The sequence below is a fragment of the Diadema antillarum genome, unplaced genomic scaffold (assembly GCF_040938485.1).
Source record: "Diadema antillarum isolate AM-2024a unplaced genomic scaffold, OU_Dant_1.0 seq00000971_RagTag, whole genome shotgun sequence".
NCBI lineage: Eukaryota > Metazoa > Echinodermata > Echinoidea > Diadematoida > Diadematidae > Diadema > Diadema antillarum.
The window spans coordinates 496,479-514,583 of NW_027271814.1; the positions used below are offsets into that span (position 1 = coordinate 496,479).

The 18,105-nt window shown below is 40.1% G+C and overlaps 1 protein-coding gene across 1 annotated transcript in view; it reads right to left on the reverse strand.

Moving 5' to 3' along the window:
• LOC139741989 (thialysine N-epsilon-acetyltransferase-like) overlaps positions 1 to 15,899 on the reverse strand; it is a 30,734-nt gene extending 14,835 nt beyond the window's left edge. The window contains exon 1 of the mRNA XM_071652554.1: positions 15,436 to 15,899. Within this exon, the coding sequence (XP_071508655.1) occupies positions 15,436 to 15,549 (114 nt within the window). The 5' untranslated portion in view covers positions 15,550 to 15,899. The remainder of the gene's footprint in view (positions 1 to 15,435) is intronic.
• Between the last annotated feature and the right edge of the window lie 2,206 nt (positions 15,900 to 18,105).

Below are 18,105 nucleotides of genomic sequence, written 5' to 3' on the forward strand. Positions count from 1 at the left end.
AACCTTTGCACAACGCGATTATGATGACAACAGATATAGTAAAGATAATTGACGATCTAGGCCTATAGGAGACATATTTTGCTGGAAATTATATGGCCTAACGAGGAGCATATTTTAATCGTGTTAAGAATGTCCTTTCTCAAATTAAAAAGCAAAAACGAAAATAAAACGAGCAACAACCACAAAAAAGTACGGTACGCCGGTCTATGCAAATGTTTGGAAAGAACAAAATACGCATACCTTGAAAAAAGCAATACTGCTGCAATATTTGTCCATACAGTGTTCCATAGTGGCTGAGAAAGCTCGAGTCTGCCGTTGCGTTTTGCTTTGTTTGTGTGGAATAGAGCAACCCTCTGTTTGTTCCTTGTAATGGAATAACCAGGCGACACGGCACACGAAAATGTCGTAAGGGTGACTGGCTTCAAAATCTGATAAACTTTCCACTTCACCTTGCACTATCACTTTGTTTTCTTTGTACTCCCCCAAGCAGTGTCAAGTGAAAAGCCTTGGACTCGGAAGTTTTGAATACCGGTTTTACGGAAGAGGGAACAGCCATTCTTTCCTAATTCGTTTTGGTTTCAAGTAAATAGTGATGAGACGGTCCAGGATTATTTACAAACAATCACAAGACTACAATGGGATAGCTACATCCCTTCAACGCAACGAGTGTATGCCAACTGGGCTCCGTGGCTACAAACGGGACGAAATTACTACCTTTTAAAGGGACGCCCGAAGCACACATGTAACTGTGTTCATCACGTACCTTTATATTACTTCACAACAAATAAGAAAAAAATCTACTAGTATTAGGTCGGAGAGGCACTTAAGCATTACTCTATGCTTCAGGAGACGTGGATAATGATATGTACTTTAACATATTAAAGAGTAAAAGGAACATTTGCAGCTCTCCAGTAAAAGATGAAAACTTAAGATCCCTTTATTGCCCTTGTTATCTTTCCACTGCTGTTGTCTCGTTTTCTTCTATTGAAAAGAGTGTGACACGTAGAATTCAGCAAAACTGTAAAATTTCATAATTTCTGATCAAATTATCTGAGTTGCCTGAAACTTTATGGCTGATGTTTTCTCTCATCCTTCTGCACCTAGTGAATCCACACCAACACGTTAGCAGGTCTTCAGCTTTAATTCCATGATAACAAGACGGCATCCCAATGTCTTTCACCGAAAAGTCCGTGCCATACACTTGCCATGATAAGCGACGGACGTGAGAAGGTTTCACCAGGGGAAAACGACATACAAAATATTCTATGCAGGCTTGAAATTTATTTATTTGACACTGTTAGTGCGTTGCTTTTCATACACCAAACACAGATAGCAAACGTAATTTGGGTGGAATTAAGGAGTTCCTATCCAAGGGGCTACTGTGATTTTACATTTGCCATTTCCTTCTATACCTTTCCTCCGCATTATCATAATACTTTTCAACCAAATAATACTGTAAACGACCCATGCAGCCTACGTACGTCACATCCGGAACAACTCATGTGACTTCAGTTAAATCATTTCACAGAGGTTGGCACGGCGGTCTATTTGTCCTTGCTCTTGTTCAAGCTCTCGACAAGCTCTTGGAGAGGCAAAAGATTTGGATAATCCGCGGAGGAGTCATTATAGAAAAAAAAAAGATTCGACATTTTCATTCAGACAGAACAACTTTTTTTGTTTCAGCTACCAATCCTTTGGAATCGTTATTTATCTACTGATTAGATGCAGTACTTGCATGTACAGTGTATCTTCTTCTTTTTCGTAACTTAACCTTTTCAATCAATCACATTGAGGCAAACTTGTGTTTGTAAAAACAAACAAACAAAGACACAAAAATGTGACATTTTGCTAAATTCTGCATTGAAAATTCATGGAATGCAGAAATACACTAAACTGAACTGAGAAATGAAAGCAACATTTCTGACGATCGCATGAAAGCCAATGAATTCTAATGATGTGCACCAGTTCGCGATTATCAGTCCTTGAGCTTTTTCACACGTACCGAGTTGCTTAATTACAAACTCTTTTCCAATTAAGTTTCAGATCACCGTCCGTTCACACGCAGGAAAAAGCTTCGCGGATTCTGCAGTTTTGAATATCAGAGCGACGAGGGGAGGTGTGGCTTCTTTCCAAGTTCTTGTCAAACACTCTTGTAGTCTGTGTAGTAACGCGGGTTTTCTCCGGAAGTGTTTGAAGGGTCACGTAACTCCCCCCCCCCAAAAAAAAAAAAAAAAAAAAACCACACACAAACAAACAAACAAACAAACAAAATGATCGGAGGTCAATCACGTTCTCACGCTAGTTTCGTTGCTTAATTCCGGCGAAACATGATTGAAAAAGCACCTCAGGATCGTGATTTGAAACTTAATTGTAAAAAAAGTTTAAAATCACCCTCCGCGATTCCAGTTTCAATTCACACGGCAAATTTGCTTGATTCCAAACTTACAGCCCGGTTTGTTAATCATCTCATTCATCACTTTCCCTCCTCTTGACTGTTTCTCTCCGCTTTGAAAATGGAAGTTAAGATTGAATGTAAAACAGATACGCAAAATAACTATATATTTCAACTTTATATACATAATAACAAAATCGAGTATATATAATAATAATAATAATAATATATATATATATATATATATATATATATATATATATATATATGTGTGTGTGTGTGTGTGTGTGTGTGTGTGTGTGTGTGTGTGTGTGTGTGTGTGTATGTGTGTGTGTGTGTGTTTGTGTGTGTGTGTGTATGTGTTCGGGCGTGTCGGTGTCTGTATACAAACATACCAAGGCGAGGAGATACCAGTGGCGTTCTGAATATCGGAGTTTGAAATGGCGTAGGGCAAGTTTCTTTAACATCTCTCGTCTTAACAAGCGAAAAAAAAAATTATATGAGACGTAAATGAGATGATTAAATTTCCTCTACAAGGACTCATCCAGAGCTTTATCTATTTCTTGCGGCAAATAAAAAGAAATGTGAGAGGTTTGTAGGGCGAAAGAAATCAAGTAATGAGATAATTGCGCCAAACAGATTTCTGCAGTTAGAGCTAGGGCATCACATTGAATGGCGGCACATATAAAGTAAACCTCTGTATAATATTTTATCCCCTAAACCGATTATACCATTTTGCTATCAGAGAAATCCTTTTATCCCTTTTACGAGTCTTACAGTTAGTGTGATCGAGGAAACAACCCCAAACAATTCTGCGAAGGTTGCCAAGTGAATTGATGATCACCCTGCGTTTCCCGAAATCTCGGCACAATCGGAGAAAAGACAATCTCAACGGACTACTGTCGGTTATCTCTATATACCCCACGAGACCCCTAAACCGAGGACTCAGATTATGCTCGGAAGGTGGGTTCACCTCCCTAATTACTCTGTGTGAGCTATAACTTGACATGTGGGGTAACACGTGTCCAAGGCAGGTCAAAGCGGTCAGTTAGTTCTCCCAGCTGAGATGTTGAAGCAACAAAGACTATTGACTCACTTCACAGATCGTTGACCTTGTCAACAATAAGACTTGACAATCAGATTGAAATACGCACGCATGTATCAATGATGTACATGTGAGTATCAAAAGAGGTTTTGATGAACCTTTATATTCTTGCACTGCTTTGGACCAGGGAGGTGCCTTCCAGTTTGGACCAAAGCCCGTATTTTCTGTTTGTAAACATCAATAACCTCCTTTGTTTGGTACTTAAGTATTTTTGTGTGTGTGTGTGTGTGTGTATGTCACCAGTTGTCACTATGTTATCCCCCCCCCCCCCTTTGGCGGCCTCCTCAATTTCATCTGTCCTCATCCTATACAGAGAGTATTTTGCCATTATACCCATTTCTATACCTGGGACCAAGGAGACTGAAACAAAACGACAAATGACACGTGACACGATATACGGTTTCAACCATACGATCTCCTGTGCACAGCCCAGTTATACACTGAACAAAAAGTTTGTAGTCTTTTTTTAAATTTTTTCTCCTCCTCCTCCTCCTCTTCCACCTCCCTTCTCCTTCCCTTTCTTTCAGTCTTATTCCATCCGTCCCTCAAATTCTTCGTAGGATGTTTTTTTGCTTACACTTCCGGCCCACTATTAATTCATATCGAGGTGTGTGATACTTCCTGGGTCCAATTATCGCGTCGAAACTCCACCCCTAGCAGGAAGGACACTGTCATCGAATGTTCCTCTTCGCTATATCATTTACAGGTTCATGTCCCAGGTACCAACAAGCCAAAACTTTGGTTGCATAACCAAGAACGTCTCGAGGTTAGATTATCTCAAACATTTTGTCAAAATGAGGTTTTATCCTTACCATGACGAAGATCTGCTAGTATCTATATACTTGTAAAAGGGAATGTATACTTTAATGAGTTAATGGGGTGAAAAAATGCCACAGTGAGGCCTTTTTTTCACCCCATTAACTCATTAAAGGTCCAAGCAAGTATCTGTTCCGTTAAACAGATAAGTGGTAATTCAAATGTGCGGGCATGGCCCTTGAAGAATTTGATCGAGTGAGGGAAAGGCTGGGAAGCTATATCTGCAAACCATGAAATCCCTCGCGTTAAACGATATTTGATCCACGTACTATTTAAGACCTGCTTTCATGTACCTGAAACTATATCCTGGCCGCTTCTCAAGGCTGCAGTGAGATTTGGAAAAATAATCGTCAAGTCAGAATTACAAGCCAGATGATCGGAGAAAATGTTCCGCTAAACTAGTTTCCTCATGTAAATTCTTTCAGGACTGTGCAGAGTGAGAGAATACAATCGCCAATGAGCTTGTAAATGTATATACAGTTCATTAAAGGGTGTGTACAGTTCTGGTTGAGGTGAGGATTTAGCTGTTAATGTTTTGCAAGATATTCAGAAACCACTCTATGAGATGTCAAAGAGCATGCAATTCCATGGGGTATCAAAAGTTTATTTGATGAAAATCGGTTTTGAAATGGCTGAGATATCAAAAAACAAGGTGAAACAAAGAGATCCTAATAAAGTTGTGGCATGTCGCCTTTTATTATTATCGCTTTTTTGGATATCTCAGCCATTTGAAAATCAATTTTCATCAAATAAACGTTGAACCCTTCTTAAAAATTACATGCTCTTTCATATTTCATAAGAGGTTTCTCATTATCGCACTTAGGAATGTGCAAAACATGAACCCCCACCTCAGCCAGTACTGTACAGTCCCTGTTCGAACTTCAGATTGTGCACTTCGACAAATGAAATCGAATTCGAACCACTACTTGACAATCTTCGATAAATGCAAGCCTAGTCGTTCAGACCTGCCACGCTTGTTCACTGCTTCTTCTTTTTTTTAATGAGATCAGAGCCCTTTGAAAGTGTCTGGCGTTGGCAATTGATCTAAACTCTGCTGTTATACATTATTACAAATATCAAACAGTAACTGCTGGGATTTCAACCAAGTTGCTGGTATGAAGCCGTACGGATGAGAATGTTTTGTCATAAATTGGGGCAAAATAATTTTCATCACTATCCGATAACCGGATCAGAATAGATCAAATATTTCTCGTCTAATAATGGAGAAGGAACTAGAAAAAAAAAAGAATATAAGATTTCATTTCCTTCAAGGAAGTTCCAAGGCAGGATGTACTGCATTCAGAGACACCTTTAGCCACTGATGACTTGATTGAAAACACTATCATAGTGGAACTTATCCCGCTGGATTAGATCATGATATCTTTGTCACATGGATGAACATACAAATATATTCATACTTTTTTTTTCATACCAGGAACATTGAGGTAAATACGCGTACGTATCTTTAACAACTGACCTTGATCGTTGGTTATTCCAAATGCCTAGGATGTTCTCACGTAACGATACGGCTTTACCATACTAAAGAACTACATCAGGTATTACCGAAAATATTTACGGTCCCGCAAACACGCCGCCAAGTGTCTCGTAGGGGCCCTAGCACGGCTCCCGGGGAGAAGCGGATAAAGCCGCCGAGTCTCCTCGCCGAAGACGCTTTTGATTGGAGGTTTCGTTCCAACTGTTATGATTATGTAATCTCATGTGAAATAGGGTCATTTTAAGACCTTTTAAACAGTTCGATAAGAATGATAACAATGGTATGAATTCAAAGCTCACGAAATATATAAATATTTCGTGTAAAAACAATGCGACAGTTAAAGACGGTAGGATGCATCGCACAAATTGTAGAGAGGTTGATAGTCACCAATTTAACATTATCAAATTAAGTCATAATAAATCTTAAATGCACGGCCGGCAACATTCGTATTATATGATCACATAGAGACAAAACCGCAGCGGTTGATCGTCACTGTAATAAACTTAGTCTTTTAGGTGAACTCAAACGTTAAGCTGATGCAACGCTGATATTCATTTTACATGGGAGAGTAAGTACTAAAGTATCATTTTTTCTATTATTATCACCATTATTTTACGTACTCTCCGAGAACAATCGTTATGTGGCACGTGGTAGTTCATAAAGTCTTGGTAAACTAACCGTGTTAGAACGGCACTTGCCAAATACTAGATCCATTATTGATCACGGCGGTGCCGAGGCAGGTGTCAAACTAGACCTTCATTAACAATCAATGACAAAAGACCCTTAATGAAAGTGCCACAGCCGCGTCAATCTTCATTCAGCTTTCACATTGGTGGGAGCTACCTTTTGGCGTGTTATACTTTAAAGTAACCCCTATACACACTCATTACATGATTCATGGATAATTAAAGCTATTTTTGCGTGTTGTCTGAACACGTTTTTTCTCCTGCTTAGCTCTCGTCGTATGCCCGTCAGTGCTCATTTCACTGCCAGTGATCCAAACGCACGCACAGGATCGCGACATACGACCAAGGATGCTGTGAATTTGTCTGGCGCCTCATTCCATGTTCAGTTGATGTCAGCCACAATTATCATCTACTTGCTTTCGTTGCTTTGGAGACAGGCGTCTACTTTTTCCGCGTAATAAGCTGCTGAAAGAAACCCTTCTCCAACATTTTTTTTTTTCTAAAGCGTTCCTAAATATCTATAAACCCACACCAGTGCTTGTCTCTTGAAGACGCTGAACTCCACAAGGGAACACAAAGTACACGTAGGGTGACCTATTAGTTCGATGAATAAACTGGTCTTCAGTAAGCGTGGTTCTCCACGCTTGGACCTTGTATCAAGTAACTACAAAGCACAGTGCAGTAGGCAGGTTTTCTCTGTTAGTTAACCTAAACTGGAACTATTTGATGGGACAAATTACCGCTTTCGAAGTTCTCGAGATCGTTTTTGCACATCGCTAAAATATCCTTTAGGGATACTATTATCAGGGCAACCGATGCCTCATCAGCTGTATGTCAGGGTTACTATCCAACCTTGTGAGTTGGTAGGGCAGTGAGAAAGTGTGGCGGGGTAAAAATCTGAAATCAAAATCATATTTTTGAACGAAATGACGTTATAATTGTGTTGTGTGGTAATGCGCATACAGTATAGAAGCTGCGCAATATAGACGTCCTTTATTATTATTATCAAAATAATAATAATAAATAATAATAATAATAATAATAATAATAATAATAATAATAATAATATTTATTGTTACTATTATTATTATTATTATTATTATTATTATTATTATTATTATTATTATTACTATTACTATTATTATTATCATTAAGGTCAAATTTGGCATTTTAACAGTCACAAATTGGGCTATGCATGTATAGACATTCACACAATGCACTCAAAATATCAACAGTCATATTATATCCTTTACGATGACTGCCGGAGGGAAGGGGAGGGCGAGCGGGAAGGAAAATGGGGTGGCCCTACCTTACCAATACTTCTGCACGCAATATGCATGCATTCCTAAAGGGATTAAGTCAATATTACTTCAAATGAATTGAACAGGTGAGAAACCGGGCGCTTGCTGCTAGGTTAGAATAAGAGCAGGCATCATATCTGAGACGAAAAACTCGTGTAGGCCTACTATATTGGATCGCATGGCTGTAAGTCACATATGAAACCGTATCCTTGTGTCTTCATGATCTTAAACAGAAACTGAAAATGTATTCACAGGGGTTGCAAAGGTGAATCAGACTGACAGGCTAATGCTATCACCAGAGCCATGACATACGATAAAGCTATACCATGGTTGCACTGAAACCAGTTCTGCACGTGATAAACCAATAAACATGTATTGGATTTATAAAGAAATGGAATCGAATGAACAACAAAATCTTCCTCAATTCCATTGGCATCGTGTTCACTAAAGTCATGATTTCGTGTCAAGGGTGTTGTTGTGAGAACGAACATCGATTTTTCCTTCCAGCATAATCTTTTGAGTCAGCCTGGTATACAAACATGACAAGAAGGAGGGTTTATTTTGCAGGCATTGGAAAGTTTGCAATATCAAAGTACTTAAAAGTAACCAAAGACGAGAAAATAATATTTCACGACTTTCCGACCCTGGTAAAAATTTCACAGGCACATGACCTCGATCTCCTCGATCTAAGATTGTAGAAACTTCAAATCGCACTGTTTTCGAAGTATTATAAAAAGACATTCGTTCAATTTCCAGGTTGATTGTATTTCATCTAGGTTCCCCTAGCTGTGTAATCGTCTTCCACATCCATATTATAGCTAGGCTGACAACATCACCTAGCCTATGAGCATGCGATCCCTACTGGAAAGAACACAGTGTCCCACAGTGTGTTCACAGTGTGGTGACACAGTCGACTTTGAGAAACGGAGATGATTTCACACTGTGGTTTGGTTTTCACAGAGTGTTCACATGGTAATGTTCTGCGTCACACTGTGAATTGATGATTCACAATGTGTTCACAATGTTAAAACGCTCGAATTTAACAGTGTGAAGAGATTTCACACTGTGTTCACAATGTGTTTCACACTGTGTTTCACACTGTGTTTCACACTGTGTTCACAATGTGTTCACATTGTATTCACATTGTGTTCACACTGTGTTTCTCACGTCCACTGTGGGACACTGTGCTCTTTCCAGCAGGGATGTTACTGGACTCAACAATCGCTCGATGTCTTCACTTGTCTTTTATATCGATCTGATGCTATTTCTGGCCGATCCGGCAATATTGACTTATTCTGACTTCCTGTCCGAGATGATCAGCAGGTGAAAAAACCACGACAATATTCGTGAGTTAAGAATGCCAGTGTCTAGGCACTTCTGCTTTTAGCGGATTACTCGTGATTACTCACCGGACAGGAACGAACTCGCAAATCTCCAAAGAACTGTTTGAATTTACAAGTTTTGCAAAAAGAAAGTGAGCAATCCTATAACTTCTCGCTAGTCTTTACAATCGCTGCATTCTTTCAAAATTTGACCCTGTAAAATAACAATGAAGAGAAAGGCATGTGGTCCTCTATCCGTTTTGCCGCCACATCCTTAGTTCTTTTTTATTGGGGGGGGGGGAGGCGAGGAAAGGCATCGGGATGGGGTGGGAGCTATAGCCTCAGTCAAGATGATGCACAGTGTGTGGACTGATCAGGTCGAGCTCTGAGAGCAACGCCTGCTTGCTATCTGAAATATAACTTGTGGGTATTGATCGTATTCTAACGAGATAAAAAAACATAACTATGACAAACAACGATGATCCCCCCCCCCCCGTCAGCATCATTTATTTTCACAAACCCAATCCACTCACATCTCCCCATCCCTTATCCCTCTTTTTCCACATCACAACCTTATTTGCCCTTTCGAGTTCCATCAACTTAGGTCGCCATCGTTTCTTTACATTCGCAATCATGACGGCATGACAAATAAAGGGATTTTTTTTTTTTACGTACTGGGCAAGTCAAATCATGACAGTTTCTCGGTCACTCATAAAATCAATGTTTCAAGATGTCGGGACAAAGGCATGATTTTTTTTTTCAGGATTCCTCTTCGCAAATCCTGCCAGGTTTGGACGCAACTTTGACGCCCGAAATTGTGACGTTATAAATGGTTTATATTTTCATGAATAGATTGGAACTGTTTGATAAAGAATGCACCCGCCAAAGGCGAGATGACGCTGCTGAATTTATCCTGATAAGTATGTCTATTTCTGCTTTGCCGTTGTCAAACTGCAAGGTTTTGACCCCGCAATTATTGAGAGCTGAGCGGGGCGCGCCACAATGGTGATTCTGGCGCGCCGAACCGACTTTCATTGAATTTCGACTGGAGATCCATATGGTCATATAAATTGCAGGTGTCACATTCACAATTTAAGCTGGAGCTCTGGTTCGACCCAAGTAGTATTCAAAAAATGTGCGATGAATCCTGTAGAAGACACAGAGCGCCACTCAGTCGCCTTCCAGTCCTGTTTCAGTGTCTACTTTCAATGCCCCAATGTCAAAGACCCTAAAGCGTGGAGATTCGCGGAGTGAGAAGGCTGGCGCGGCCCGGCCCGGCCCGGCTCGGATATGTTCGAGAATCCCTTTGACGGATTGTGTATGGGCTTATCACTGATCTCTGTGTAAGCACACACATGGCCGAAGAATCTCGACTGGATCCGACCGTTACCGATGAGCGTAGGCCTACGATTTGATGCACATATTCGCTGACTGGAGCTATTCGTGATTTTTTAATGTACCCCAGGAGCAGCGAATGAACCACCTATGAATCCCACGCTACTGCAGAAGAAATCTTAGATATAGAATATTAAGTTGTACTTCACTGAAAGTTGATATGGGGCACAATGTTTCCCATTAAGTTCAACGCGATGTTTTGGAAGGGGGAACCGCGGGTCAATTGCAAGGCATTGTGGGTAGTCCGCATCGAAATCAACTCTGCTCCTCATCACGTTAAACAAATCAAATCGATGCCTTGCGTGGAACACATCCCGCACTGTCTACTTATTCATCGTTTTTGAAGTATAACGGGGAGACAAAATGATACAACCTGTATTCTGTGAGGAGGCAAAAGAGTGCATATATGGATAAGACACTCACAAAGAGTGTGAGAGAGACAAATACATACATACATACATACATACATGTGCATACACACACACGCGCGTGTGTGCGCGCATACATACATATTACTACACTACAACTGCATTCAAATCTGGGTATACGCCCCTATTTGCTATTGGATAAACCTGCTTGGAATTTGAACTTAGATTGAAGCGTGACATTTTGCGATTTCTCCTTTTTTTGTACTGCAAAATACGAAATTATACAACAGTTACGAGAAAAACGGGGGGAGGGAGACCGTGGGGGGGGGGGGGGGGGGGGTGAAAACACGGAGGAAGCCTGAAAAACTGTCATGAATGAGCAGCTACTTTTTATACACTAATGCGTTTATTGGGTGGATTCCGTTTTGGTTGAATCATACAACCTGACTCCTAGCTGACAAAACGGAATATTGTCATCTTAAGATTAATAAAGCGCAAAGCCTGCCTCATGCAGACCATGGCCTTTAGAAAACGAGTGGGAGGGGATAAGACCATAAGGAAACGGGAGACGGGGTGGATAGAAAGGATGAGGGGAGGGTAGGAGATAGGGGAAGGGCAGAGCAGGAGGGAGGGTGAGAGGGGCTATCATATTTGAAGCATGTGCGATAGCGTTGAGTCGCGGCTACACATGTTTTGTTGTCACGCGATAGACAGTGACTTGTCTATCCGTTTACCGCGCAGGGGCTCTGACGTAAAATTACTCCTACACCACTCGATCACAAGCTTGCTTCCATTCACTAATACTTCCCCCTCTTCGATAAAACTAATCGATTTTTTTTTTTTGGGTGGGTGGGGGTGGGGGGAGGGGGTTTGAGGCGGGAGGGGTAGTTATCCCCTTTTTTATGTACCCTCTTTTCCAATATGTCATCATTAATTTGGTTGTGAATAGTGGCATTTGCGTCGGCGCTTTATACACTGAAAACTTTGCAACACTGTAAAGACTCTTAGGCAGGCTCTTTTATCATTGCCAAGACTGAAACCACTGATCCATGCCACGTTGACGCCATACATACCTACAATACATTCCTGATGCTCTTGAAGTTCTTAACTAGAATACTACTAAACGATGAATGAATCGATTCATGAGAACCATTTTTTTTTAATACCGCACTGAAGGAGATTTTCACAGTGTCGTGCAAACCGAAATATTTATGGCAATGTGGTTTTCACGATTGTACCAAAGATAGAATGTGCATGATGAACTATTTTGCAGACTCCTTAAGCTCAATATTCAATATATCTCGAGACAAATGAAACCTTTCGTAATACATGTACTGCTATCAAATTCATAATCTCGCCTGAGTATCTCCCTATTAAAGAAGGCAGTCTTGTAGGATTTTCACCCCATCTTTGTTCTGTGTTTCATCCGTAACGTTGTCTTCTTTGTCCGAGGACCATTTATACTGACGAGAGAGAAGGCTATAGCAGACCAGCCTGGTACCTTCTTGGCAAGACACAGCAGAACCTGTGGGGGTTATATCGTCTGCTCGTGCTGAGTTTGTTGAGGAATACGATGCGCGTTCGGCCTCTCCCCTGACTAGCGTGACCAGGGAGGTGAAACGCTCTCCTCCCTGCCCTGGCGGACTCGTCACTATCACCTCCTCCGAGGGGGTTGTCTTTTAGGGTTGCGTTAGTTAGTTAGTTTGTTTGTTTGATTGTTTTCTGTTTGTATGTGTGTACCTTTGTTTATGTATTTTTGTTTGTTTGTTTGTTTGTGTGTGTGTGTGTTTGTTTGTTTGTTTGCAAAATAACTCAAAAAGTTATGAAAGCAACTGGTTGAAAATTCTCCACAGACTTGTTAAAGGGATGGTACAGTATTGGTGGAGATGAGAATTGGGCTTTGAACTATTTGTGAGATACCAAGAAAACACTTATGAAATAATACAGAGCACATACCATTTTAAGAGGAATTCAAAGTTTATTTGTAGAAAATCGGGTTTGGAATGACTGAAACATCCAAAAACAAAGTGAAACAAAGCGACTGTAATAAAATGTGGGTCCCATACTTCTTTAGAATCGCTCTGTTTTGGATATCTCAGCCATTTCAAAACCAATTTTCATTAAAAAAAGCCCCGTTTAATTCCTCATGAAATTATATGCTCTTTCATATTTCATAAGAGGTTTCTCATTATCTCACCAAAAAATGTTGGAAACCTGAAATTAGGTCTCAACCAAAACTATACTAATAAATACTATCCCTTTAAACAAGAAACAGACGATGAAACGTTGGTAGTGATCCGGATCACTGTCTATGTATAGGATAAAAATAGGAGGATGTTGATATAAAGCTGCTTGGCGGAGGTTGCACTCTCCGAGTGCTTTTCTAGTTTTGAGTAGGTCGCGCGGTGTGGAATGTTTTACCTGAGGAACGGCGGGGCCCGACATGAGGATTTGACGGAGCCTGGAGCCTAGGATTGGATCGGGGATTAAATAGATTACCCAGGGTAGATCCGGTAATTACTTCATGGATGGGATGTCTATCCTAGCAATTTGACACGGTACACTTGCGTTCGGGTCATGTGAAAATTACGAATATGTTCCCATTGTGTCATTACCAGGCAGATAACATATATCATTTCAGACTGAATGTGGCTAACATACAGGGACATACTCTCCACAAACACCTTACTCCCTGATTTATTTATGGCACAGCCTCAAAAACTCTACATTGAACCCAGGTCTTCGATCACTTTTGAGCTATGTTTGGGTTTTTCATGACACGCACATAAATATGTTCCGATTGATTATTGTTCGCGCACTAATTCTAGGTATATTATCCATCTCTCCTATGTTTTCTTTCTCTCCCCCTCTCTCTTTGTGAATGCGGTCAGGCTGCACACACGTTCGCTTTTCGAGAGGACTGATTGAATAAATATGATATATATTTTTATGTGGCTCTCATCTCATGCATCCCATCAATATTTAGCCTGTCTTTCCATTCAGAACCCGACACGTATTGTTCGCAGCGCACAATGTGTCTCGAAGAGGGGGAGTAGAAGAGATGAATAGATAAGAGTGTAAGAAAGGTAGTAAGAGAGGCGAGGGAAAGGTTAGCTAGACAGTACAGTCTTATAGCACCTCGTAAATAACAGTATTCAACATTCGTACAAAGAGATGTGCTATTGTTATCACGTGTACTGCCATGATCGGTTAAAATATCGATTTTTCTATTCAAGCTTCGAGCTCAGCAAGTTCAGATCATGAGGCCGAGCTGTACTCTTTCACATTATTTTCATGGTTACTCTTAACTGTAGTATTTGGGTTTTAGATTTCTCCTTCCCGTAGGGCTGACAGATTTTATTACTATGACTTTTCCTTCTAACAAGGTATAATTCGAATTTGTATGATAATATGCGCTAAAAGACAAACACGTATTACTGTAACATTAAAAAAAAGCAACAACATGGAGTTGCCGATTTGAAGTCGTTTATGGGATTTCATCTAGAGATGAGCTGACAATTATCGAAAACAATGGCCGATAAATGACCTAAAAGGAGCTCACAAATTGAACACACACACTTACTATACTGTGCCTACATACCAATTTGGTTGGTGGAGATGGAAATAATCTAATCTGGATAGATAAAAGGATCGATGCCAAGGGAATAGAAGTAATGTATTGATTTCTTGCCTGAGAGATGCACCTGTTACAATGAATCTTCTGAAGTTCGAGTTTAGATTGTTTCGATTTTTTTTCCTTGAGAAGAAAGAGCGAGCGAGCGAGGTAGCGGAAATAAAAAAGGAAGAATTGCCTTTTACACCAATACGCCATGACCCGTGAACTCCTTTACTGCGCGCCGCGGGTTTTTCGCACACACGCCTGCATTGACTGATGGCTGAAACATGGAGCTACAAAAGCTCCATGGTTGAAATATTATTTGAAAAAAAATGGCCTGCGTCATGATAATACATTGTATCATGAAATGAGAAAGGCAAGCTTCATGCCACTTTTTAAAGCCTTTTGTTGACGATATTGTGCTTTGAGCGTCAATGGTGCGCGTTTGATAGCGTAAGGTCTCTTTGCACGACAAAACAGCTTAGACAATAGAGAGAAGAGGATGAAAGAACGACAACACTTAAAAGAATTTAAAATGCAAAAACGGATACATCCATTTTTATCAACCTGAGATGTTTGAGATCGAAGAGTCTGAAAAAACAAAGAAATTGATTGATAATAATGTATAGGCCTATATTCAATATGATTTTCATAATATCTTCAAAATATATTTGTTATGTAACGAGTTCAGTATTATTGAAACAATTTGATTTTTCTCTATTACTTTGATGATGATCTAATTTTAATAAAAAGCTTTTGAAATGGCATTTATCTGGTTTTGCATTCAAACTTTTCATTCATAGAAAATGAGATTTAATGTTTCTCTGCACAGACATCAGATTTTAATAAGACAGATAAATATACACGTAAATAAGAACAGGGGGGGGCGGCTGATTTGAACCAAGGAAAGATTTTGTCTGAAATAAATTAGTGTCTTACCTCGGTATTGTCATTGGTGTCTTTTCCACAATCCGTCTTATTGCTGTCCTGACATTCCAGTTGTGACATCGAAATGATCACCTGCGAAATCCTAGCCTCCTTTATGGATTCCATTCTAATGATTTCTTCTTCTTCTGACTGAAATGGATGAAATACTAACAACTTATAAGTCCACTCTATACAGTACGGACGTGATGAGGAGATGAACGCGTATCAGTGGGGCCGTATCAGTCAGAGAATGAGTAGAAATTCATAAACGTTCCAAGTCAAGTTGTGCCGACAAAGTGATATTTGGCCGAATCGGTGCGTTATATATGTTTTGTTTTCCCCTGGATTCTGAATGAGAAAAAAGATCCTCACGCTCCCAGGCTCACACGGTTACGGTACTCTCGAATGCTTAGTGGCTTCCTATTGATACCCTGCGTCTTTTCGGGCAGACGGAACTGGTTGACCTTCCTCTCTGCTCTGTGAACTTCGTGAATGCTCTGTTTGATCCCAAGTGACGCGGTTCTTTTTATGCTCGCAGGAACATCCGAGATCTGCGGGATCATCGGCAAGCAAGGCGGTTGTTCTTTTTCTGTCGTAGAGGGCGCTAATTCCATTAGCTCCTCGTTATCGACGGAGACAATCCATGCACTGACGGCCAAACCGCATCCCAAACACGGGTCTCTCTTTATGACAGCAGACATTGGCCTACGTAAGTATCGACACAGGCATAATCTGCACACGCAGAACGATGTCATATAGCCGCCAACTCCACCACATGCCCCACCACACTCCCCTCTAGTCTTTCCCCTCGCCAACCTGCATAATAAAATTCTGGTCATACTTACGTCATAAATAGACAGTCTTCAGTACTACATGTGGTTAAACTAAGGAAGTCCTAGGCGAGTCTTGGTTAAACTGATATTATACCTCAGAAGACAGCGTGCCGGAAATGCATCTAAAAAAAGATCAATCAATTGATAAACAATCGGTGAACACAATTGTTGCTACCTGGATTTTGTTGTGTGCTGGCCTGTTTGATCGTTTCTTCTAGGCTTCTTCTTCTTCTTCTTCTTCTTCTTCTTCTTCTTCTTCTTCTTCTTCTTCTTCTTCTTCTTCTTCTTTTTCTGGTGGGGGAGATGTTAGATTGGCTGCCATAGTCAAAGCAGCGAATTGACTCCAAGAGCTTAACACGAGTGTTCATGGGTTCTAATCATCTACAGCAGTTAATAACAAACTAAGTCCGCCAAGAAACCTAAACTCTCAAAATGTTGCTTGTCTTTATTTTTGTTTTTCGCAAACCCAGTAATATTGTCAAAGCAAAGTAAGATTTTTCCAACTGGAGCAAACTACATTGCAATCTCAAGCAGGCTAATACAAAACTAGTTTTCAAGAGTCTTTTGGAATTGTGTTTCTTTAACATCAATGAAATAGACTCTGCGCTGTATATCAAGGCTTTATCAGTTTTCATCTCGTCACGCCATCTCTTCTCTCTCTCTCTCTTAACTATCTTCCTTCATTTATTTCTATGTTTTCCTTCATTAAATGTGTATGGGGATATGAACTCATGTTTTGTGATATGCGTTGTACAAATATTATTTCATTGTCATTATTCTTATCATTAATGGATGAGGTGATCGGATGTGGTATGATACCTGTGTTTGCACTGAGATAAAGAAAAAAATGGAACCCCGATCAAAGAGAAAGATCATGACCCACTTGAAAATCGCACCTTGATCGCACCCGCTTTCCTCGAACTCCTATTATTTCTCCGGGTAATTAAAACCCCTCGTCCACATTGTTTATTCTTCTTCTTCTTCTCCTTCCACTTCATCATCATCATCATCTTCTTCTTCTTCTTTTGCATCTTCTTTGCGGGGAGGGGGGGGGGGGGTAGGAGTAGTAGTAACTACTCACTTTCCAGTACCGATAAATCGCCAACAAAATAGGCCTACAATCTACCGCGCAGCACAACTGGAAATATTCATGTTGTACAGGCTAATGTTTCCTGGGTGCTTGATGTACGGTTATGCGGTCAGCATCGTCTGAGCATTTCTATCGCGAAGCAAGAAAATGCTATATGATTCGGCATTCTTTTCTCAGCTCTCGCCTAGCGTTGGAAACCTCCTCAGAAAATAATACGATGATATATATTGTATGTAACAATTTCTTCCATATCTGATTTTCAACACTGCCGGATAGAAACTAGTAACATAATTATGATTGGCCGTGGAAAAAAGGATGAGATATTCTTGATATAAGACTAGAGTATGATGATAGCAAACCTTATCTAGATATAATCTTACTCTCAAATTGAAATTAAAGATGAAAAGGTGAGCCTCCGATATTCAAAGTTGGCCGACGCCAATTTCATGTCAAACATCAGTGCTTATAGGTTTTAAGTATAATGATGTATACCAAATTTATGGTTCTCCGGATGTTTAAAATGCACTATTACATAGGAATTTATGTTATATGCTATCCAGAACAGATTTCGGAGTAACAGTAAAGATGTACAACATACCTATGTTCGGCACTTAGTAAATATTTGTCTAGGTGCAGTTTATCATCTCATGAAAATGGAAGGATGAGGCCAAGAGCGTGTTCCTTTTCAAAACCACAATGTTGATTCAGGCTAGCTTTCTTTTTTCTTTCATCTTTGTCAAGATCTTATATACTAATTGC